Below are 24,959 nucleotides of genomic sequence, written 5' to 3'. Positions count from 1 at the left end.
GCTGGCTGATCCTCCAACGCATCGTGAGACGTTCTCACATTCAATGACATGTTGAGTAAACGCCCAACAAAAAACAAAAAAAAAATAAGTTGAGAAATTCTGACACTATATAATTGAATTATCACGTTATGTACACTTTCTTTACATTAAAAAAAAAAAAAAAATCTTTTCACAATCACAGAAATCACTGGAAGAATATTTTAGTTCCTCTCTCGTAATGCATATACAGTATTTACATACATTCGTGGGATCAAGTAATGATACCCAGTTTCTTCTGATTTGCATGGAAGGAATGCCTGACGAGAGTTAATACACTTCCTCCATACAGCGTCAGGAGCTGTGCACCAAAACCAACTAAACAAGGGTTTTCTTTTTTTCTTTTTCTTTTTTTTGTTTGTCATTCATCGCAGGTTTCAGCAAAATAATCAAGAAAAAAAAACTGAATTCCAGTTTTGAACATTCACTTTTCATCCACTTCAATACTGACTGAAGCCGAGAGTTTCTCGACTTTATGGCACAGGAATCAGAGTGTGAGCCGAGCAGCTGTGCAGCATCTGCTCGCTCTCCCACGACTCCTTTGGTTTTACTCCACTGAGATGCAGAACGACAGAATAAAAGCAATCTGTACAATTAAATTTGATATGGATATTTAAAAAACAAAAACAAAAACAAAAAAGCTTGATAGTTCCTGTTCCCTTTTTAAGGCAGAGGTTTCGTATTTCATGGCAACGTGTGTGATACGTTTGAGTAAAACATTTTCCTAGATGCTTTTCAAATAGACAGAAGATGTCACGTTACAGTGAGAATGAAGTGAAAAGAAACAGATGCCTGAAGATTCCCTTTAAACCTGCTTTCTGACAACACAAAAAGTTTATTTGACACATCAACCGATTCACTTGGAAGGAATGACCTGCTCCGCAATGGTTCTTTTTAACGAAGCTACAAAATGTTCCACCGAGTTAATTCAACTTTCGAGTATTCACAAATAAAAAGCAGTGACTCTTTTAAAACTTCAACAACACAGTTACTTGCTCTTAAGGCTCATTTATGTCCGGCGTACGTATGAAACGATTCAAACGCTGCACACATCGCCGCCTTTATTCTTCTATGTGTCCAATGAGTTAGAATAAGTATTCAGCATTCAATCCAAGAGAGGGATTGAAATCAAACTGGTGAAACAGCATGAAGAAAAGTCGAGAGAAGAAGGAAGACTACAGTAACTATGGTGGAAACAGCAGGAGGCAACACCAATATCGTTATCAGGGACCCCCAAGCTTGTTTCTTTTCAACAGTTATTTTTGTCTAATCTCAACACTGCCTCCATATGGTTATCGGTGGTACTGCTCTGTTGGTCCATATCCGTACGCTTACAGGAGACGAACAGCTAATACACCAATTTTTGCCAATGTGTTTAGGATTGAATGAGGTAAAAAAAAAAAAAAAAGTATACACCGTTGATATATCAGGAAGACACAAATTATTTGTTCAATTCAAGAAAGCTTGAAAATCACATTTCAAATACGTTTTTAAGAGCGTACGAATAGTTTTGCCTGCAGCTAACTTGGCATCTGTAGCACCAGAGTCTCACTTTGGTGGCATCTAATACTTTTTAGAATGTGTGTTGTAAAGCTACTAAAAATAATAAGTAAAATTCGTCAGGTGAGATTTTTCAAATTGTATTTATCAATCAGGAAAGCGGATCTGAGTGTGTGAGAAGGTTTTAGAAAACTACAGGAATCCAGAAGCAACTTGTGGCCCGTTGTGCGTTAGTGATGCTACAATGTAGCTTTTCCTGCGATATTGTAATCGACCTTGTCCAGTTAGTAGGATAAATATCTTCATTGGAATTTGTGAGATGATTTTCTTACTCGAGATTCACAGTAGAGGATTCCAGTCTGAATGAGGTTCCACCGAGCAACCAGAAAGCTTGTTTAAAATTCCACACATAGATCATTGCATTTCATTCGGAAGCCCTTTTGTTTGCCTCTTTGCTATGCACATTTCCCATCCTGTATTATACGACAGCAGCGGCGACTGCGGCCCGGTTCACACGCCAACGATGTCGAGTGAAAGCTGAACATTGATATCCGTTCTGTCCACAGCATGTCTGTATGTGTGTTTATTTAAAAATACACAGCAGCAACTAAGTGCAGAGTTCGCAATATTTGTAAGATGATCCGTTGTAGAAATGTTGCCGTCCGAAACGGGTGAATCAAAACCGTGATGGTTGCCGTGTAATCAGGGCCGCAGTCATCGAATCCCCGCGAGCAGGTCGGCGACGTTCCAACGGAACAACAAGACAAGAGTTGGACACAGACATGGCTTTTTAACTCGTAGCTGCGCCGCAGATTGTTTTGAAAGCCGTAAAAATGATTTGAGTTGATTTCATGGTTTAAACATTAACTCAGAGCAAAACACGAAATCACCGACATTCTGATAAAACTTCACGAGTGCAAATGGCATGTCATGATACTTTTTGGAGAGTCGTATTTCAACGGGGGCTTGAGCTTTGTTGTCGTGTTTGAGGTTACTACAGTTTCTCTTTTCTGTAACTGGACTCAGAGGAAACCCAGAGACACATTCACAGCCAAAGGAATGTTGATTCATTTCTTTTTTAGAGATATAAAAAGCAATCCAATCGCACCCATTGCTCCCTAATAGTAGACTCTTTTTTTTCCCCCCTGGACAACAAATTAAATTCAAGTCATAGAACAATGTTTGCTGATCATTTGAAACATTTGGCTCGAGGAACATTAAAGGAAAGGGGATTTTAAATAGTAGTGAACCCCCAGTGTTCGAAACCTTCATGGGTTTTAAGGCTTTTTGACTGAAATATCTACGATAAAAGTGAATCTGTCTTCAAATTAGATCCGTCGACAGACTTCAGAATACAGCTGTAACGTACGAGAAGCTTATTCCACCTGTGAGGGTGCTGTGTCAAGTAACAGTTTTCTGTTTCAGTTTAGCTTTTACAGTCTTTTCCTCGTCACCCAATAAATTATCACAGTACCATGAGTGTGCGTCACGTATCTGAGCGGAAAGGAGGGCCCGCGAGCGCTCCTTTAAAGGGCGTCTGGACTTGTCCGCTCCCTCCCTCCACTGCTCGGTCGCCATATACATTTACGTCCATCCGCCGCTGCGTTATCCTCCACCCTCCCTCTGGACTCCCCCACTTCAGCGCCGGTCTGTCACGGCAGGGTCAGAGGGGTCCGTTTGCGGAGCGTCCTGTCCTGCTGCTTCGTGGAAAGCGGTGGACTTTGAGGTGTTTCGACAGGTGATCGCTGCGGGCGAACTTCTTCTCGCAGACGATGCACTGGTACGGCTTCACACCGGAGTGGGAGCGGCGATGCCGGGACAGCTCGTCCGATCTCGAGAACCTGTCGGGAGAAAAATGGGAGAAATCTATTAAGTTTGGTTTTCCTCGCACTATGAACCCCCATCTGTTTGTACACAACACCTCCACTGTAAAAATAAAGCTCGCAGTCACGCCTCGAGCTGCCAAGCCGCATTAAAAAAAAAAGAAAATCGATGTCCGAAGGTTTTACGTGGGGGTAATCGGAGAGGGGTGATGCCATGCATTCATATTATCCTGTGACTGCTCTGAAGTGAGAGAGACGTCCCATATTTAGCTCAACACATGAGCACCACAAATCAAAGTCTGATCTATTTCTGGCCTCGCTACGCCGCCGTCTCCATGGGCTCCGGCCAGTTCGGGTATCGTGGCAGTGAAGGGGTTAAGTGGATAATCGAGCAGTGCCCGCACACCTCGATGTTTGTCTGCATTAGTGAAGCTGTTAAGACCAGATTAACGTGTAGCGCAGATTGATTTCCAGTAGCGGCGGCGGGATGAAGGCACCAAGCCGATAATTCACAGAGATGTAAAGACGTCGCTCACAGTTATTTCCAACCATTTCCACTGCAGACACAGATTACACAACGGGCCCATTCATCATTTTAATGGCCCCACAATAAAAATAAGATAACAGACGGAGCTTGTAACACTGCACAGAGGCTCCTAAAAGACCAAGGACCGTTAAACAAACACCGACGTGGGTCGAATTAAAGTCCGCATATCTCCTCTGACATCACACAATAATATCCTGGATGGTAAATATAATCTGTCACCACTGAAATAAAACTAAAAACTGCGACAATCAGAACGTCAGACAACTGCAGCATGTTGTATCGACTCATTAACTAATCTCGATCTCAGGTCTATATCACCTCATGCATGATTAAACAAAGCTGCACGAAATATCATGACACTGATGCCTTTTGTGATTCCTTGTTGTTTGTTTCCAGATTGGAAACAACCACCTGTCATGGCGACCTTTCTGTAAACTGCAGACTGCATGCTCACACAAATAGCATGAAATGGGTTGGGGCACCATGAAATTGAAGGAAGGGGCTTTTAAAACGTCAGAGCATCACAGCAAGTAAATCTAAATCTGGGATTTTGTAATTTGGTTACAAGTTACAAGTTAAAGAAGACTAACGGAAGAGACTACAAGGCCTCAGAAGGGACGACACCACAAAACGACAACATATCATAACCGAATGTTTTACATTAAAATCAGCATAAACTCCTTTTTTTTTTTTTTTTTTTTTTTAAAGCAAACATACTAAATGGAAAGTGTATGTTATTTTGTCAGAGTCAACCCACACTGTAAATTTTCACCTGTTTTCAAAGCTTCAGTATCGAGTAACTTTTTTTTTTTTAGCTTTGAGCTAAATGCTAACATGCTAAAGCTAGCTGCTATTTGTTAGCCATTATCCCTCCATAACAGGCTATTATGAAAGGTTATCAGTTGTAAATACTGCAGCCCATGATCATCAGAAGTATTTTACATGTTAAAAATTTTTGTTTTCATAAGAAAAAGAAACATCGAGGCACAATTCCTTGGCAGGCTCAGCTAAGTGCTAATAAATGGCGACCACCCGCACCAAAGGTGTGTACAGGTTCAAACATCACCCCTAAAGTCAAAATGTGTTCACATTTAGTCTGGTGAAACCAAAACCCGGTGTGATTGCTGCGTTAGTGCGAACTGTTTGTGGCGTGAGAACATTTTCATCTGCTCTACAGCTGAACAGTTTGCCGTTTGAAATGTCTCGCCACACTTGCCAACACACATTGGTGAAGTTTGATGGAACTAAAGAGACGTAAACTGACAAGACACGATGCGAAAGACTTCGCAAACAGTGTTTTTTTGCTGTTTATCAGTCATGGTGCTGATTATTGAGTTCTGAACTGGTTGAAATCCCACCAAAATAAACCAAAATGCAACCAAGTTGCTTTCAGTGCGTGGAGTTATGTCACAAGAGCCTGCTAGCTTGTTTGGTCTTCTGGTGGGATGTTTAAAATCTTAGTGTGAGCTCACAGCAAGCTGGACCATAGTGTAAACTTACAGTGAACACTGCCTCAGTGTATTTTGGTGTTGAAGTGTACGGATGTGTTGCATACAAAAAGAAAGAAAGAAAGGAAAAAAAAAAAAAAAAGGACAGGAAAATCGCTGCCAGATGCAGCTTGAAGAGCTCAAAGTTGTTCAGGGTGGTGAAAGTGGAATAAAACCAGTCAAGTTACTCTCGCAAAGTAGAAACATAAACACTCAATGATGCCAAAAGGAGAGGGACAACAGTTAGATGATGATTTTCCTTGGTTTGACACTTAACGCTTTAAAAAAAAAAAGAAAGAAAATCCTCAGAGTCACAGCACCCATTGTGCACGGGGAAGTATTGGTTAGCTTCACTCCAAATGTTAAAAACTAGTTCTGCTGCACTGGAGAAAAGCCGGTGAAGGCTTGTCAAAGGGATCAGTGACTTACACTGTGAACATGTCCCGATTAAGATAACAATCACATCTGCGGCGGTCTTCCTGAGAGCGACTGTACATTAGTTTCTTATGGATTTCTGTGCACAATGTGCCCTGAAGCCGAGCCGTGCTGCAAGCCGGGGCACGATGCAAAAACCATGTACATGTATTCTGCTACTCGACTCCGGCTGGGCCAGAGCCCAACTATAACATACTGTTCCCAGGAGGATCTTTCAGCAGCTTTTCGAACATATGCAAATAGACGGACTGATTGTACGTTGACTCCACTCCTTTTTTTATCTTTAGGATAAGGTTGATCATGTGCCAGCTTTCTCTCACCACCTCACCATCTGTCTCAAACCCATGCCTCCTCTCACTACAGCTCCTTTACATGTCACTAAACTAGCGTGTGGAAGTTAGTTTCCATGCAGGGGTCATTGAGGACCAAGGTCCTTGAGTTCAGTGATTGGATAGTGCTGGTGTTAATCACCCGACTTTCACTTCAGAATGTGTGGTTTATTGTTTTTTGGGGTTTTTTTGCAACTCAAGTCTTCGGGGCCGCTTGGTGTGGCCACAGCTCAATAGTTTACATGTCAGCATTGCCGCTGTGGGAAACACATTTGTAGGCTTTGTTGTAGCTTGTCTCCAAACTGGGCTCTCTTGCCAAGCAAAACTTGAGCCTGGAAGGTGTGGCAGGCAGGTTGATTACAGGTTGTTGTACGCAACCTCAGCCACCCTCTTTGCTTTCTTTGTCAGTTTACACTCCTCATGAGGACTTTAATGTCAACTCGCATGCAGACAATAAAAAACAAAACTGTCATTGTGTTGTAAGAAATGTTTCCTCTATTTATTAAGCTGAAAAGTGGCGATTCCAGACCTCGCTGAACTCTGTTTAGTTTAACCTTCTTATTTTTTTGGTTGTCTTTTGAAAAAGGTGTCAATGAGCTGCAGCTCAAATTAAACGGTGCTGCTTCCGTCACCGCCTGGCATTTTTTCCTCGCATTGATGAATGCATCAGCTGACAGAGACGAGCAGCCACAGCCTCGATGACAGACAACCAGCACGCAATGTCAAGGTGTTTAAACAGCAAAACTCTTGGGCCGTTGCCCAGGAGCCACTGCACAGGTCTGGGCTGAATGTGTAGCATACTTGTTGTGTGTGCACTGGTGCCTGAACTTTTAAGTGTTTACACGTGGCCTTGAATGCGTATCCAGCTCTCTACATGAGCGTAATCATAATGTACAGCGCCAAAGGAAGAAAAAAATAATATATATAGTAAGGACATAAAAGTCCCAAAAAGCCTTAAAGAGGAAAACAGTTTGGCAGAGGAAGAAATATAACTGTGGCTGAGTTATATGTGGGCGACAGGCCAATGAAATACCAGTCCTTCTTTACTTCAGAGGAGAAAACACATGGATTTGCTCTAAGGTTACAGAGGGGAAAAGGTGCCTGACTCTCTGGTTCAGCTCCATTTCCTGGCTTAGGAGGTGCGCAGCGACTTCATGGTACTGTAAAGTGCTGCTGTCATGTCAGGACTGCGAAGGTGCTCTTGAGAAAGGACTGAGGGTGCAAATGCATGAATATGCTGATGATACTGTGGTTTTTAATGGACCTTCAAACATTGTAACCTGCCTGAAATACAAAGAGGGCATTCTCAAACAAATGCGCAATAAAATATATATTTTGTACAGCACAACATTCATCCATCCACCCAGCTCTTGCACATAAGCTACCCCTGACAATGGGTGAAAAGAATGATACCTTTTTACCAGCTGTGGGAGGACTAGGGGTTCTGGGTCCTCACTTATGGCAAAACAGGTAATACATGTACTTAACCAGTGCAGACAGAGGTCAGCAGATTAAGCTTGTGACTGAGAAGTCAGTGGTTTGAATCTCTACAGATTTCTGTTGGCACAGTCAAAGCCGCGTCTTGTTCCCACTCTAATTGCCACCAGTAAAGAGGTCTTGACCCTCCCTTACTTGGAAAAAACAGTTAATAAATGTACTTTGTCTGGCAGTGGAGGTTAGTGGACTGAGCTTGTGACTGAAATAGTGCTGGTTTGACTTCCTAGTGATTTCTTTGGAGAAAGTAAAAGCCACTACTTGTTCCTACCTTAATCACCACCACAGTGGACCCTTGAGCAAGACCCCTAAAATCCAGAGTGCTCATCAAAGGCTGTGTATAGCTGCCCACTACTCTGTCCTTAGTGATGGGTTAAATGCAATGGACAATGTTTTTATAGCTGGTTTGACGGTTATTATCGAGGTCCAATAACTCACCCAACCACTTACACTTCTTTTCCGCATTATTTGTATCTATTCTTCTGAACCTGAACAGTCCCAGCTGTTAAACCTTTTGTTGTTCCTTAACAATGAAAAATGACACATTCTGATCTTCATTCACACCCACTAATAGTGACGGCTGCCATGCAAGTTGCTCGGACACCACTGAGAGCAACTTGGAATTCAGTACGTGGTCACTTTTTCGTTAATTCTGGGATCAGATTTTCCCATTTACATGAACACTGAATAAAGTAATCGGAATATTGTGCTTGTTTATATGCGCCAAGGTGTAACCTGATTCATTTCAGTGGATTAATCCCATAATGCCTTGCATTGTGACATTTGCCGTTTTTGACATGCGCACAGAAACCCACGAAACTTCACGTCCGCTGAGCCTTTTGACTATTTTGAAGTCTTTTAATATGTTTAAAAGGAATTGTTGATTCCTGCTCCCACCATCTTTCTCAAAATACTGGCATGTGTTTGCGGTCACAAACGGACGTCACAAACACGCACGCGAAGCTCCGACTGTAGGAAGTAACACGATGTGCATGTTTACATGGACAATGATCAGATCAAAACCCGGACTACACCACCTCCTACGATCCCATGGTAATTTCAATTGGATGGTGCATTTATGATTAGATTTTTTTTTTTGAAGTGTTTATATGGTGCAATTAATCAGATTACTTTTGGTCCATGTAACCACAGCTACAGTCTTTCTCAGGGACGCTGCAGTCCACAGACAGGGTGACATGGAGAAGTGAACCACAAACTTCGATATAAGGAACAATGCACTCGACCAAATAAAACGCCCAAAATCGAAGCATTACTCTAAAAAAAGAAAGTCTGCAGGAACCTGGATGTGTATTACAGGATCTACAGATCTTAGAACTGCTGCTGTTAAAGTGCAAATGTCCACAATCAGACAGAGACTGGACCAGTTTGACCTGTAGTAGGTCTGCTAGAAAACATACTTTACAGTTTGACTGTTGACATTCCTCACTGTGATTATATTCGAGTATTTGTTGGAACAAATGTCTCAATCAAACTATTAGTTTTGGGCGTAGTTGCTTTTGCACACTCATGTACTATTAAAAGCAATGCCAAAACTGCCACAGGAATAAATAGAAGTCATGTAAAAACAAGAATATCTGCAGATATAGATCTAGGTTTGCGTTTCTCAACAGCTATTATGTCTATTATTACTTTGGAGCTAGGGTCTAACAATGGAGGAAGTATTTTAATCTACTGGCTGACCGATGTGGAAATCAACAACAGGGAAGAATAACCCGGGCGTCTGTCCAAGCAACCCTTAAAACACACTGCAAGACAGAAACTGGAGCAGTTTACGCTGTCTGAACATGATTACTCATAAACCAAGGAGGTAGAAATGTAACCACTGTCACAAAGTTAGCCAGTATACTCTAGGTCAACCTGTTTAAAGTCCCTGCTGGACAGCCGATCCTTAACGCTGCAGCATGTGTCGAGATGTCAGCCAAAATTACAATAATGTGGTAACGCCACCACGTCAAACTGATTAATCCGAGTGGAAAGCTTCATTGCGTTTAAAGGTTATAAGATATAAGACAAGCTTGTATCAGTTCAAAAACCAGCTGTGAAAATGTCACTTTTTCCCACACCCGTCCGAGGCCTTGACACTTGTGGAACCACTGACAATGTTTTGCGATCGAGTGTCAATTCCTAAAAAGATTGTATGGATTCATAATCGAGAATTGGATTTATCATCTTTGGTAGCAGATGTGCTGAGGATTTTTTTTAGTGACAACTGGTTTTGTCAGCTTGTTTGTTTCTTCTGTCTATCCATAGTAAACATGCAGATGTTTGATGAAAGAGACGATGCTAATGGAGTTAGCTGGGGAAATACGGCTATAGATTAGCATCGCTTTCAAGTGGAAATACACTGAAAAACCTTCTCATGATCCAGTTTTCAGTCATTCGAATATTAAGTTTAATAGGAGCCAAGTAATTGCATTAATCTTAAGCAATATTAAAGTTAAACTTTTCAAATATGTCCTCCTAAAAACTCATTTTGATGGACTTTGGACTGTTTTTAACCACAAATAAAACCCCACCTATTCAAATGTGAGAACCTTTGGTTTCAAAGGCGAACTCAACAGTTTAAAGCAGCCGAGTGTCAAACGGCTTTAACTTAAAACAGGTTTTCTCAGCGCAGGCACGATGAGAGACAGTGGAGCAAAAGCTCTCAAAGAAATTATTTATTCTTCATGTAATAATGGATTCACTTCCAAAAAGAGCATTACATGTTCCTATAGGAACACCTTGATCGGCCCAGGAACATAAGCCACAGATGTATGAACACAAAAAGCTATGCGTTTGCCTCAAGCAAGCCTAAAATAAAAAAACAAAAAAGAAAACTCATATAGGCACATTGACAGACCAGAAGAACTCGGTGTTATGTAACATAGTAATTAGTACCTGGATGTACTTCCAGTCATGATGCATATTGTGAAAGAAAAAGATCCAGAGGTCTTTAAATGGTCACAGGTGCAGCCTTCACTCTGGGAAACGACCTTCGGAGCCAGAACCGATTTACGCCATTTCTTTTTTTTCTATGAACACATGTATTACTTTCGACCATTTCTAACTCATACCTCAGAGTAACTTTCACGACGACATTTAACAAAACCTAAAGAGTAATGCTTGACCTAAAGTAACCTTGCCAATATCCGTGAGCAGAGAGTGACAAACACATGTAGATTATACATGTGCCCTTGTGCAATAATTGCATATATAGAGGTGAACTAAACTGACCAGCAGGTCAAAAGTTGTAATTTGTACTTTGGATTCAAGAGGTCAGAATTGTATTTTCTTCCTTAAGAAAAGAAAAAAAATGGCAAAGGAGCAAAAAAAACTTTAGATACATATCTTGGATTTGACTTAATCAAGCAATAACTTTGAACTTGATCCTGAACTAATCTGGTGGATATGTGCTCCGTGTGTGTGTGTGTGTGTGTGTGTGTGTGTGTGTGTGTGTGTGTGTGTGTGTGTGTGTGTGTGTGTGTGTGTGTGTGTGTGTCTGCAGATGGTGAGCAAACAAATGCAATGGCTAACAGGGGACAAAGTCTGCATGCAGACAACTTCAAAAGTGTTCTAATCTAATCTACAACTCCAGCGTGGTACAAAAACACATAGATAGTGAGGACATGGCCAGCAGGCAGAAAGGAACAACTCGTAACCATCTTCAAGAGCGTTGAGTCTGAAACTGAGCTTCCTGAAGCTCCTTTGTAGGGTATATTTAACACGTGCATGCCTTACAAAACTTTGCTTCCACTTCTAAAGTGACATCTGAATCAGAGATGGGATGCAAAACTTCCATCCTCACTACCTGAGACACAAACTGCAAAGGAGCAAATTTAATCCAAAGATTTATGCAGCGAATCCAACAAAACTGACTAAATGTTTGTCTTTTTTTTTTTTTTAAATAACACACATGCATTTGAGAGTTTTACGTAGAAATACGTTCATTTGACCATCATGAAACCAACCAGTTATCATTTTTGGAAATCGGTCGGCAGACTGTGTGGAGGGGGCTGCATGTGGCCAACATGGCCGCCAGTTGCGCCGTGTCCAATCTAAATAAGCTTATGACACCTAAGATAAGCACAGGAACAAGACTGGAGAAAAACAACAGTTTCTTGATGGACTTAAGGAGGATGTTTCTTATCTGAAATGACCCCATAATAAAGAGCACCGTTCATGCTCCACTCATGTGTAGGTGTAGTACTCGGTGCATCTCTTTGAAGCCTCCACACAGTATCAACGCCTATTCTCAAGTGTGCATCTGCAGACTGTGATTCCGCAGAAGTCGATAACCCCGATTATCCTGCTGAAACAACAACTCATCTGTGTGGAATATCAGGGCTGATTGAACCTCATGATCAAAAACAGAGACGCTTGGTTTCGCTCACCTCCATCCACAGCCGGGCCACGTGCAGGCGAACGGCTTCTCCCCCGTGTGCCTCCTCAGATGGGCCTTAAGGTGGCTGCTCTTTGTGTACATTTTATTACAGCCAGGAAAAGAGCACTTGTGCATCTTAATCAGATCTGCTACCGCACTCTTCTGGTACCGCTGACCCGCGGCGAGGCCTCCTGCCACAGAACCTCCGCCCAGCCCACCCTCCCCAAGCCCGGTGGGCTTCGCCGCGATGGGCACTGGTGCGATCCGCACAAACTTAGAGGACGTTGGGCTTCCGGCTTTGCTGGAGCTGGCGATGTTTGCCGGGGAAAGCAGCTGAGGCACCAAGGCGAAGGTCTGCCCCTGAATGTTGACCAGGAGCTGTGCGATTTTGATGTCTGAGGCGGCCTGCGCTGGCTGGGACTGGCTTTTCTGGGGCTGCTGGTTGGCGGGATCTGAAATGGCACTGGGGTTTGGCTCTTGTTTGATCTGTATGGGCTGAATTTGTAGGATGACAGGCACACTGGAGGCAGTGCTGGTGCTTTCTGATGAGGCTGGTGATGCTTCACAGTCCTCCTGTTTGATTCCATCCACACAACCGTCAGGAGAGCTCGCTATGGAGCCAACGTCCACTGTCGAAGACGAGTTGTCCGCGCTGGATGAGCGCGGTGTGTGTTTGGTCTCTGTGTAGGAGGAAGGCGGCGAGCGAGCCACAGGCACAGTCTGATCCGAGTTCTGTGACACTGATACAAGTTCTCCAGCAAATATCCTTGAACTTTCAACCTCGGCCTCCTCGGACGCTGGCGACATCGCCTCCTCGCTCCCTTCCTCTGCGTTTTCCATCGCGACCACCATGTTTTCCTCCAGGAACTCCTCGATCTCCTCCAGAGTGGGCTGAAAGAGGATGGCCGCAGGATCCTGCATCTCATCGAGAAAAACGGGGAATTCGTAACAGTCCTCTCGGGCCTGTTGCTGAAGGAGACTCAACCGCTGCTCCCTTTTGGACTCCCACGCCAGGCCCATGGGTAAAAAGGGAGCGGTAGGCGATGAGGAGGCCGAGGAAGGTGGGGATGGGAGGACAACCGAGGACGACAAAGGAGACGCGAGCGAGCCATTGGGCTGAGAGCTCAGGGAGGTGGTGAGGGAGGCCTGTGAGAGCAGGAGGTCCAACAAGCTGTCTTGACTGTCCCCCCCTAAGGAGCTGCAGCTCCCGCTGCTCCGGCTGCTCCTGCTTTCGTAGCTGGAACCCAGGATATGACGAGACACCGGCGACGAAGACTCCGGGCTCGAGCAGAGGGAGGAACGAGGGCTGGAGGAATCACTGAGGTCATCCTCGGAGAGGCCCGGTGAGGAGGAAAGCCCTCCTTGGTAGGGGTGGTGGTGGTAGGCACAAGCGTCGGTTACCATATTGTCCGGCGACACGCCACCATTGCTGTGGCGACACAGGCAGCTGTAGTCAGACCCCGGGGAGCCGGTGTAGTACAGGAAGGTCTCCTCACCAAGTGGCAAGTGATCCACCATTCCTGTGCGGGTGGATGGCAGCTGACTCTGCTCTGAAGATCAAGCTGATCTGAGTGAAAACGTCTTTCTTCTTCCTGCAACAGCCAAAAGATTGGGAAAGTCATTTCAGATGAAACGTCACTGGATTTCCAATGCACGTGTTTGTGTACTGCAATGGACATGAATCACAGTCCCCAAAATAGAACATGACAAGACAGTGTTCAGCTTCAGAGTGTTATCGGACTTTGAAGGGTTAAACTGGATTGGTGCATTTGACTCTGGTGGCAAGTCACTCTACATTCCAGTCTGTCTTTTCTTCAAGCTTTTGCAGTATGTTATTCGTTCCTTACTTTCAAAAGCTTACGCTATTGCTGTGTTTACGTATTCTTTTCTGCCAATAACTCTAGAAACTCTAGAGATTTGACACCCTGGCGGTTACCTTGCCAGCTTCAGCTTTTTGATACACCACACAGACCGTCTTTCATTCATTTCATTTACCTTTATTTAGTCAGGAGAACCACACTGACATTAATAATCTGTTTCACAAGTGTGTCCTTTGAGATGACATTGTGATTATTTGACCACCTGCACCTGTAAAAACTGTGGAGACACTCTTTTCCTCGAGCTTCTACAGAAAACAAGTCGAGCAGGACAGCGAGTCAACGTGGTGCAGAAGAGCTGTGCAGCTGAGGACACTTCAAAAAGAAAGTCGACCGAGTGTGAAGGAAGTGGAATTCGAACACCCTTGGCTGTGTGTGTGTGTGTGTGTGTGTGTGTGTGTGTGTGTGTGTGTGTGTGTGTGTGTGTGTGTGTGTGTGTGTGTGTGTGTGTGTGTGTGTGTGTGTGTGTGTGTGTGTGTGTTGCAGCAGCTGTTAGTCCAGGCTTCGAGCTGACCATGTGGAATCAGGGGTTCCCATTTCTCACTGCTTGCTAACATTAAAGCCACATGCTTTCTCGACGGTGTGTTTCTATTTATTTCCCCCTTGTGGCCGGTGAGGCAGCTTTTGTGTGAACGATGTAAAAACAAAAACAGCACACACACGCACACTCATAAAATCAGGAATAGTTGAGCGGGATGTGGACTGAAGGATTTACTCTTAATTTCATCATCTGACAATGCAGCACACGTACATTTACAAAGATTAAAAATACTAGGCTATTCTCAAAAGGTCTTGCATGCAATGAGTGGCTTATGATGATTAAACATGAGGCTGAAATCCCTCTTTAAACCCTTCACAGACGAAGTGCATTGCATGAACTGAAAAAAAAAAAAAAAAACCCACATGGGACTAAAGGCAAAATGCTTGCGCCCTCTTCTGTAAAGCAGAAACAAAGCAGAGTTAAGTGTGGGGGCCTCCGGGGGCCTTCATAAGGTTCCAGGTGGTCGTTATTACTTCTATTTGACTTGGAATTGGCTTTCGAGTCAGGCTGTTGCAAGGACGATTAGAGGCGATTGTTCACCCCCCTCTCCCCCTTTCCCTTCTTCTCTCCCTCCCTCCCTCCTCTCATTCAGTGTTGTTATGTAATCTGCGATCTAAAGGACGGAATTCACCTCAGATCTGGTTCGAGTAACATCATATGACAGTGAGGAGCTGTGGGGGGGTTGCATTTTTTTTATTTTATTTATTTATTTTTTATTTTTATTTTTGGGGGGAGGGGGGGGGGGGGGTCCTGCAGCTGCTGCAATACAGCTCGAAAACTCATGAAAATAATAATTTAAGAAAAAAAAAAGTTGTTAAAGTATCGCGGAAAGACCTCTCGAGTCACTTGGCCGACAGTAACCCCGCGCAGCCGTAAAACACCAAAACAGCCTCTCGACAGCGTGATGCGCTCTCGGGGCTTTTTGAACAAACACTCACACACACTGCGTGATTAGTTGTGGAGGATCTCTTGGGAATTCGTGGCATGTTTCCACCAGCAAGCTGTCACACTTTGTCCGATCGCCGCCTCGAGCTCATTTCTTTTTTGCTTGCTGCTGCTGCTGCTGCAGCGCGCGGGGCGCGATTCCACCGAGGACGTAAACAGCGTTACGCATTCGCACGCGTCTCTCTATTTTTCTTCCGATTCCCTCAAAGATTTAGAGTCGAAGACAAAACAAGCATCTGGCACCTTGTGCGCTCACCTGAAAAGTGAGAGGAATCCAAACACGCGCTCCTTCCACGCCGTGCGCTCTTCTCCTTGGAAAGACGTGTCAGTGCGTAATCGTGCGTAATGGCAATCTAACTCCGCCGCACGGTTCCTCGCATTGCTTCCACACACACTTTCTCTCTCTCGCTGTACCCACACAGGCATGCACTCACCCTCCCTCTCCTCTCGCTCTCTCTCTCTCTCTCTGTCACATGATCGGAGCGGGGCTTGTTACACCAGTCAAATCAGGGGGTCGGCTGGTGAAGGCTCGCCCGCTCGGAGCGCAGCAATAGGCTCTCTGGTGTAAAGGAGGCCGGCTGAGGGGCTTGGCGTCAGTGGAAAGGGAGGTGTAAGAGAGAGCGGGTGAGTGAAGAGAGGAGGGAGGGAGGGAGGACGTGTGTTGATCAGAAAAATCGCTTTCATCCTCCTGCACTCACTCCTCAGGCATGAGACACATTGTTTACACACATTTTCATCCACAAACAGCTGAATTCCATCTTTAATTTCACCATTAACCCTTTAATGGACCCATATTGTGTATTTCATGATCTATCTACATTTGTAACATGACCAAGACCCTATTTACACCACAGAAAAGTTTAAAGTTTTTCACAGCAGCGTTTTAAAACTTTGTCTGTTTACATGACAATGTTTCATGTGACAAAGACCATTAGTATGCAGAAAAGTTTCATGTTTACATGTCAAAAACAGACACTGAAAAGGATGTAGTGAGCATGCCAGGCCATGAGGTGGCAATGTTGCTTGTTTTCGTAATGAAAACAAGCGTGCACGCCTGCAGAGAACAATGAACGTCAACACAATGGAGAGTACCTGTCATTTGTATGGACAGATGATAAATTGGATGCTATCAGAGGTTAATCTCAACTATAAAACAACTAATCTGGACTATAAAACTAGGATAAGGACTGTCAGTCACACCACTCCTGAGGTTGCCCTCTTTATTTCTCGTGCATGAGCAGAAGAACAGTCGCATCAAAAGAAAGTGTCATTTAAACAAACACCCCGAACTCAGCCAGAGTTTTGCGGTTACACTTGTTTTTGTTGTCGTGCAACCAGCGATCTACAGTGTGTTGGAGCTCCATGCAAAAATTCCCAAGGGGCCACTGTGACAAGTATTTAACATATTTATACATAATCTGAAACCAGCAAGAAAGTTTTAGATGGTTCACAGCAGTAGAATGTAAATACAATATAAAATGCAAGTGTGCAAAACAACAAAATCTAATAATTATGAATATCTTCAAATGTAAACATTGTACAGAATATATATCTAAACGTTGTGTTTTTGTGTGTGGCTGCAATGAACCACGCATCAATACTCCTTTTAAATCAAAACAATGGAAACATACAAAACACAGCATAGAAAATCTTGCTTAGGGGACTAAGCCCACATTACGAGCCAGTGCTCATCAACAGTGTTTGAACCTTGAACCTAGAGGTGCTGGTTACAGGTCTTGGCTCGTTCAAATGCTGCAACTACTGTGTGTCCTCCAGAGCCAAAGACCGTCACACACTGAGATCTATTGAAATCAATGCCAATCCTGAAAGTCTCCCCTGGGATACTGTTGACCTGAGAAAAGGTTTTGATTAGATTTAAAGTCGAGAAGCTTCTTTTTCCTCAGGCAACAGTGACTAAAAGAGATAATAGAAGACGAAGGGCAACGCTTGAGGTTTCCAGAGAGATCCAGAAGCTTTTCAAGCGTGTCTTTAAGCCGTTACCGTGGAGTGACGTCCGGGGGCCCTTGGGGGCCCCACGCAGCTGCCTGCCTTGCTTGTCGACAAGCTCTGCCTCTATTTACACAGAAAAAGCAGAAATGCTGAAAAACGAAGTAGTTTCTGTTTTGGGCTCCTAGGGGGTGTTGTTGGTGATTTTGGTAATGGAACCGCACACACATGCATCCATCAATCAATCAATCAATCAATCAATCAATCAATCAATCAATCAATCATTCTTGACTTTATTCATATCTTCACTTTTAGTCCAACAAAATATTGTGAGCAACTTTACAACAAGGTGACAGCCTCCCGCCCACCTCCTGCCATTTTAAACACATCGGACATAGATGAATGAGATACATAAGATTTCTATAATCCCACAACAGGTAAAGAAAGCAGGACGTTAGTGAGTCGGACTCCAGCTGGAACGTGTCGGCCTGTGGCCTCTATGTTTGACACCGATGTTTTCAAGGTGTTGATATTTTCAATTCCCTTCAGGATTGTCAGGATGGAGGCCTGAATTATTTCTAACAGATGTTGGAATTAAATCTGTCCCCTATTTAGGATTAATGGAGAACAAACAGAACATATAAAATGTATTTATCAAAACTAAAGAAATGCTCATATTTCATGATTTGCAACTTGAAAATGTGTCACAAAGGGAAATATTATCAATCTGTTACTGTAAAGGGAATTTTTAAACTGTCGTCCTAAAATACAATAAGTTATTTACAACAAACAGGTTTCCAATGTGTTTTTTATCATGAATGGGATTAAATATGGAGTCCGAAGCATCAACAGTGAGAGGGCATTGGCAGAAAGCCAGTGTTTATGCAAATATATGAATTGTTTAAAAGAGAATTGTCATGAGTTTGTTTTTATTTTTTTCACACACACGAATGTCTGATCCACTTCATAAATAGTTTACTAAATTATTCACTTCATGGATTAGCATCTCACTTCTCTTTTTAAGCACAAAAATGTGGACTTGTCCACCAATTTATATTTAGGCTTCATCTAGGAGCAGATTTTTAAAACCTTTTGATTTTACTTTTATTTTAAGTTTCTATGTCTTACTCTACTTTTTATACTCGCTCTCATTGTACTCTATTTATTTTTTTTATATTTCTAAAATATATTTTCAAAGTATTGATTAACAAGAGTGATCTGTTTTTATTTACATGCCTCTTGCTCATTGGCTCATACCGCCAAATATTGGAACCCGTGGGTGGGGCTTGTTTTCATCATCATCATGCTGGCTAGGAAATCAATAAGAGCTTTTGGAGGCGGAGCTAAAACTTCTGCTACTGAGCTCCTCTTTATTTACACAAAATCATAGTGAGATTTTGTTGGCTAAAGTAGCATAGTGAGCTAACCAGTGATAAAGTACCGTGAGCTTTGTTATTGCGCTCGCTAACATTTGAAATGTGTTGAGTAAATAAAAGACGTCTTTAAAACTGTGACTATCGCCTCATATGTACCAGCATATTTGAATTCAGAAGTCTTCTTTAATGCCATAATCATGTAAACGAGTCACACTATTTGGTCGTTATTGCAATGTTAAATGCTAGCGTAGCTCATGACATCCTCTTATCGTTAAAAGTTTTGTACCTTGAGACCTTGTGACCGTTGTTTTATTAAGACTATGAGTCCAACTTTCGTTTAGTTGTTTCGCTCTGTATGAGTTTTACATTAAGACGCAACTCACATGTCAAAATATAGTGATCGATACCGTCTGGGACCACTAGATGTCACTTTATGACAACAGCATGCTACATTATTGTTGTTTGACTGACAGAGCAAGCTAAATATTGTACAAGAAAAGCTACACAGTAGAATTTAATGTAAAAATTTGTGTTTTAAGCACCTTAAAGTTCAAGCCCCGGTCCTGTCTTGTCTTGGGATGCTGTGACCTAGGTCTCGAGTCGGTCTCGGGCCAGGTGGTCTTGACGACAACACCACAACACAAAAAATGATGACATGTGCGCGAGGAAACAGAGAAACTGACAGAGCTCAGAATATATGGTACACCTGGCACCTTTATTCATTATATTTAGATTGCTAAACATATATTAGCTGAGCATTACTGGCAGTAAACAACAAGGGTACAAAGAGCTGTCTGGAGAGCTTTCCGCCTGGTCCTGATGAGCGTGTTGGACTAAGAGTGACTGAATGAATGAGAGAGGCATTGAGGGAGTGAGCCCGTGTGTTTATGCGTCGCCTAATAATGTTGGTAATAGAAGTTTGGCTTTCGGGGCAGCCGGGCAGACCTCATATAAACACCTCCGCGGGCTGCAGTGACTTCACTGGCTCCAGCCTAATCTGATTTGTCTGCATGGGTTAGATTAGCTTTCAGCGTGTTTAGATAAATGATCGACTTTCAGCCTGCCTGTAAACACCAGGAGTGTGTGTGTGTGTGTGTGTGTGTGTGTGTGTGTGTGTGTGTGTGTGTGTGTGTGTGTGTGTGTGTGTGTGTGTGTGTGTGTGTATACCTGTGTCGCAGGTTATTATGCTGTGTAATGGGATACGGAGTCCCATTTAGCAAGCTAGCGCTGCCGCCCGCAGTACTCCTGCTACAGTTTCTTATACACTTTGTAAACAAACCTGCAACTATTCCCATCCATGTTTGTGCTGCTATTTCTTTCCACTGCTGCTTCTATTAATGCAGCTGGTATTTCTGCCGCCACAATGCTAATGACGCTACGTTAGCTTCTTCAGTTGTTGTGCGAGTTACAAACACATCTTTACTTTTCTCAAAAAAATAAAATTAACTATGCAAATCATGTATAATAATTATTAAATTTATAAAAACTGATGCGGTTATGATACTAGTTGCTGAAATTAAATAGAAATTAGTTACTTTAAAAAGTAAAATATTTAAGCTACCATGGCTCGTCTAACTAAGTAACTGCAACGGCAATGCTAACTGTTTGTGGAACTGAGTTAGCATTGGTAGCATGATAGCCGTTAGCTCATATCGATGCAAACTCGGTAGATCAGGTAGCTACAGCACTGTGTGAAACACTGAGCAAGGAGCGTCTCCGTGGCAACAGAGGCTGATGTTTGATCAACTCCACGAGGTGTCTTTCTCATCCGCTTTGTATGGGACTTTTTTTTGGGCAGTTTTGGGGGATTTATTCGGAAACGGTTGGCCGGTTTTTGTGAAAAGTTGGTAAAACCCATGCATACACACAAACCAATAAATAAACAAATAAATACACAGACGAAAACACAAAATCTTCAGCCAACTTTCAATGGTAAGGTATCTGACTAACCAACTGACTGAATAAGTAAACAACTTTATGGATCCAACTGAGGAAATTCCTTTTTCCGCATTTCCCCATCCTATTCCTTAGACTCACAGGGCAGCCACGTTACGGCTCTCCAGTTAGCTGATGGGGGTCGAGGGGCTTGCTCAGCAGTGTCTTTGTGATCTGTCCACTGTGGGAATTTGAACCTGCAAACTCCCTATCCTAAGCCAGCTTCACTAGTCTCTCGTCCACCACTGCCCTCAAACTAACTAACCTAAGTAGATTAATCGGTGATCTGTTTCCGTCAGTTTGAGATTAATACTTTAAAGGCTTTGTTGACATTAACAGGCATTGAGAGGCTGCAGTCGCCAAATACTTTAATAACTGTAGCAGAATTAGCCAAATCAGTTGATCTTTCATTGTTACTTCATGAAAATATGCAGATACGTTGCTGGTTTTTGGCTAAAATGCTCAAATTTGAATGTATTTTCCAAACCTGTGTCCGCGGGAGTAAAACGGCTGAGTCACTTTCTGCTCTGAGATCGTCAAAATTAGAGCTGCACAAGTTAAAGATAAACGAGACTCATTCGAGGATAAATCTTTGCTTTTATTTAGAAGGTTCATGTTTCTCCATGTTGTGGACTTTTCAAGTATGATTTAAACATTTGTTGAGATTTTCTTCATATTATGAGTCCTGGCGATTCCCGAACGATTCACCTTCGGCTCTGTAGTTTAGCGGGTTGCTCAAATGGAAAGAAAGTCGAAAGCGAAGAGCGTCGCTGCTGCAAATGCCAGGTAATGTCACTTTTGCTAAGTGAAACGTGTCGCGGCTCATTGAGCGACCTGTCAGCGTCTCTTCAGAGGACCTGTGAGGTATGGGAGCGTTAAATACTCTCTGAATCTGAGGAAAACACAGTACTTCATCTGTTTCCTCACAGACTCCAAAACATCTTCACATCTGCGTATTATGTAACACCGAAAGGACTTTAATCGCTCAAACTGATTTATTTATTTATGACCCGAATGGAGCCAAAACATGCAGCGATAGCCTGGGTAAAGATATCGATTAGAGGTCTGACATGGTTTAGATTGAATTGGTCCGAACCTACAAAACATATTTGGCCTTTGAAATGAGGATAACAGCCAATAAAGTTGTTTTCTTTCCTAGTAGCATTACCTTCTGAGCAATTTTAGTTTCTGGCCACCACAAGTAATTCAGATAATTAAGTTTTATTTCCCCTTCTTAGCAATTTCTAATGATTTTAGCCATTGTTACTTTTCAACATTTCTGTCGTTTTAGCTATTTTCAGCACTTTAGCAGCTTTTTAACTATTTTTGCTACTTTAGACATTTGAGCCATTTTAGAGACATTTCGCCGTTTTAACTTTGGTGGCAATTTTAGCTGTTTTGACATTTTCAACATGTAGTTTTTTCCTTGTTGGCTGTTTTAAGCAGTTTTAGCAGTTTTCTCCTTTTTTATATTTTCGAGTGAATGACTTAGTAATTCTAGCTATTTCAGCTCATTTAAGTGTTAAATGATTTTTTAATTTAAAAGATTTTCTCGCAGTGTTAGCTATCTCTTCAAGCAATTTTTGCTTTTTTATTTACAATTTTGTGTTTCCCTTCTTATGTAATTGTGATGATTTGAGCTGTGTAGTCTTTTTTAATGTGGTTATGTCCTTTAGCCATTTTAGCTGTTTTGGCCATTTTGGCTGTTTTTAATTATAGCTGATTTGTTAAGCAATTTTATCAAATATGTTGTTTTTTTTTCATAATTATTGTAGCCATTTTTTCGGGACCTTTTTTTGCCAAAGTTTATTTTTTAGCTGTTTCTAGTGGTGTCTTCTATTTAAATTGTTTTAGCATACACATTTTTAGCTGTCTGAGCTATTTGAGCTGATCCAGCTGTTGGAGATCATTTTTGATTTTATCGATTTTTCCTTTTTTTCATTTTGCGTTTCGCTTTTTAGCTATTCATGATCATTTTAGCTGTTTAGCTTTTTTTAGGTGTGGTAATATTAAACCCATGTTCTCATTTTTACCCATTTCAGCCGCTTTAACTATTTTAGCTTTTATGGCTGGTTTTTTTCACAGTAACTTTCTCCATTTTTTCTTTTAACTCACTGTATTGGATGTTTTTCCTCCTTTTTCATTGATATTTTAGTGTCTCTCAGCCCTTTACGCCATTATAACAGTTGTAGCTGTTTTATCCTTTTTTTTAATTTCTTTTTTTTAATTTCCAGTAGTTTTTGACCTGTGAATATCACTGTTTTGTCCTTTCTCTCACATATCTTACATATTTCATGTGTAGAATTTAGCGATGGCTTCACAGTGCCGCTACAGAGGAGCTTTAGAGCCACACGTGGCTCCAGAGCCACTGGTTGTACGGTGACAGGTTGATGAATGGATTTGTAAAAGCTATTTTTGGATGGTTGTAGTGTGGCTGTGTCGTAATTGCCAAGTGGAGATTGTGTGTTTTTTAAAGCTGCTTTAGCCGGGCCAGCGGACCCCTGCAGCTTTAAACCCGGACGAGTAAACAGGAAGTGCAAGCGCAACGTGTCAGCGAGTAATCAGAGCGAGTCTATTCCCCAGTCCGAAAGCCTTCCCCACGTGATTGACAGAACTGTGTAAACACTAATAAATCTGTAGGTGGGGTTCTCAGGTGTGGATGGCTGTAAAATGGTGACATTTATGCCACCACAGAGGTAAAAAACATTCAAAAATTAATCCAACCGTGACCTGTCATGTTTCATTTTCCACCTCTGACGAACGTTAAATCCTTTTCCAAGAAAACTGGTCCGCTGTGGTGGTGATGTGGGGGCACGCTCTGCCCAGAGGGGCTTTTTCCTCCAACACACATATACAAAGTCATGTTTCCATTAGCTCAGGACATTACATTCATTGACATTCACTTCCAATAGAATTTGGGAGTCTTTGTAAGCTAAACTCCACCTCATAGAAACTGTACACCAGGTAGAAGTGCAGATTTCTGACAAGGAGTCTTCTGCTTTAAGCTAAGCAAACCATGGATGAAGCCAAATAAAGACAAATAGAATGTTTCATGTCATTTAATTTCATTGCCAATACCACTAGTTAACGTGTATGTGGATGGAAATTGCAAAGGCAGCTAAGGGAAGATAACACTAACTGGATAATTACTAGAATTGACTTAAACTTCCAAATTATTATTTTTTTTTAACGCTTCAAATTTGGTTAAAATAGTCAAAACACCCCAAATAGCCAAAATGGCTAAAAAGCTCTAAAATAACAAAAACTGTTGAAAATGGCTAAAACTAGCTAGAGATGACAGAGGCAAACAAACAAAGAAGTTAAAATAGTTGAAAATGGTTCTAAATGAATAGATTTGGCAAAAGATACTAAAACTCCCAAAATGCTTGAAAACGGTTAAAACAACTTAAACTAGTAAACTGGTTTAAAAACAAAAATGGGTGGAATGGGTTAGAATGGGTTAAACAACCAAATCAAGTTACATTGCTGAAAACAATGAAAAAGGCCTGAATTGGAAAAACGTGGTTCAATTTTCTGAAACGAGCTAAAAAGTTAAAAATGGACAAAGATTAGATCAGAAATATACAGCAGCAACTTTTCTTTAGAATATATACTGTAGGTATCTTTTTTCTTTTTTTTTTGCAACTTGTTTGTTGTTGTGACTTTTCCAACAGTTATACCTCATCCTCCACCCCCTCCCCTCCTCCACTCTTGCCCCGCTGCCTCTAATGCACTTCTTAGACAGATTAAGTGGCTTGTAGTTACTCGAGTAAGTCTCATCCTATTTACTGGATTAGACATTCTGACCATTTGTAGCCAGCTGGAGCGTTGCAGCGCTTTCACACACTGAACTGTGGCTTTATAGCTCTGTGTGTGTGTGTGTGAGTGTGTGTGTGTGTGTGTCTGTGTGTGTGTGTGTGTTAGTGTTTACAGTTGTATTTTGAACAAGCACCTGATGAGCATTAGCATTAGTTCAGCGTTAGTTACAGATGATGAGATAACATGTATCATTGCTCTCTCTCTCTCTCTCTCTCTCTCTCTCTCTCTCTCTCTCTATCTGTTAGCTTTAACATTACGGAAAGCTATTGTCCGCTCTGTTACTATTTCTTTAAGCACTTGTTTACGACAGTGTAAAAGTATGTGCGTTTACATTTGTACGTTTTACTAGCACCTGATAAGCATTAGCATTGTTAATAACGACATGCTGATTTCAGCAGTCACTTATAAATAACCACAATGAAATCACTAAAATGCTTAAAGTGACTGAAAAAGTATTTGATATGAGGTTTTTTTTCCAATATAT

At 42.1% G+C, this 24,959-nt stretch overlaps 1 protein-coding gene across 1 annotated transcript; it reads right to left on the bottom strand.

The window, feature by feature from the left end:
* Positions 1 to 396: 396 nt before the first annotated feature.
* Positions 397 to 15,863, bottom strand: klf15 (Kruppel like factor 15). The gene is made up of 3 exons (XM_080470169.1): positions 15,655 to 15,863; positions 12,046 to 13,627; positions 397 to 3,377 (listed from the first exon to the last, which is right to left on the bottom strand). The coding sequence occupies exons 2-3, from the start codon at positions 13,551 to 13,553 to the stop codon at positions 3,200 to 3,202; spliced, it is 1,686 nt and encodes a 561-aa protein (XP_080326295.1). The 5' UTR covers positions 13,554 to 13,627; positions 15,655 to 15,863; the 3' UTR covers positions 397 to 3,199.
* Positions 15,864 to 24,959: the final 9,096 nt, after the last annotated feature.

The sequence above is a fragment of the Lipophrys pholis genome, assembly GCF_963383615.2.
Source record: "Lipophrys pholis genome assembly, chromosome: 8".
In the NCBI taxonomy this organism is placed as follows: domain Eukaryota; kingdom Metazoa; phylum Chordata; class Actinopteri; order Blenniiformes; family Blenniidae; genus Lipophrys; species Lipophrys pholis.
The sequence above is the reverse complement of the archived record's forward strand: the minus strand, read 5'-3'. Positions and strand labels throughout refer to the sequence as shown.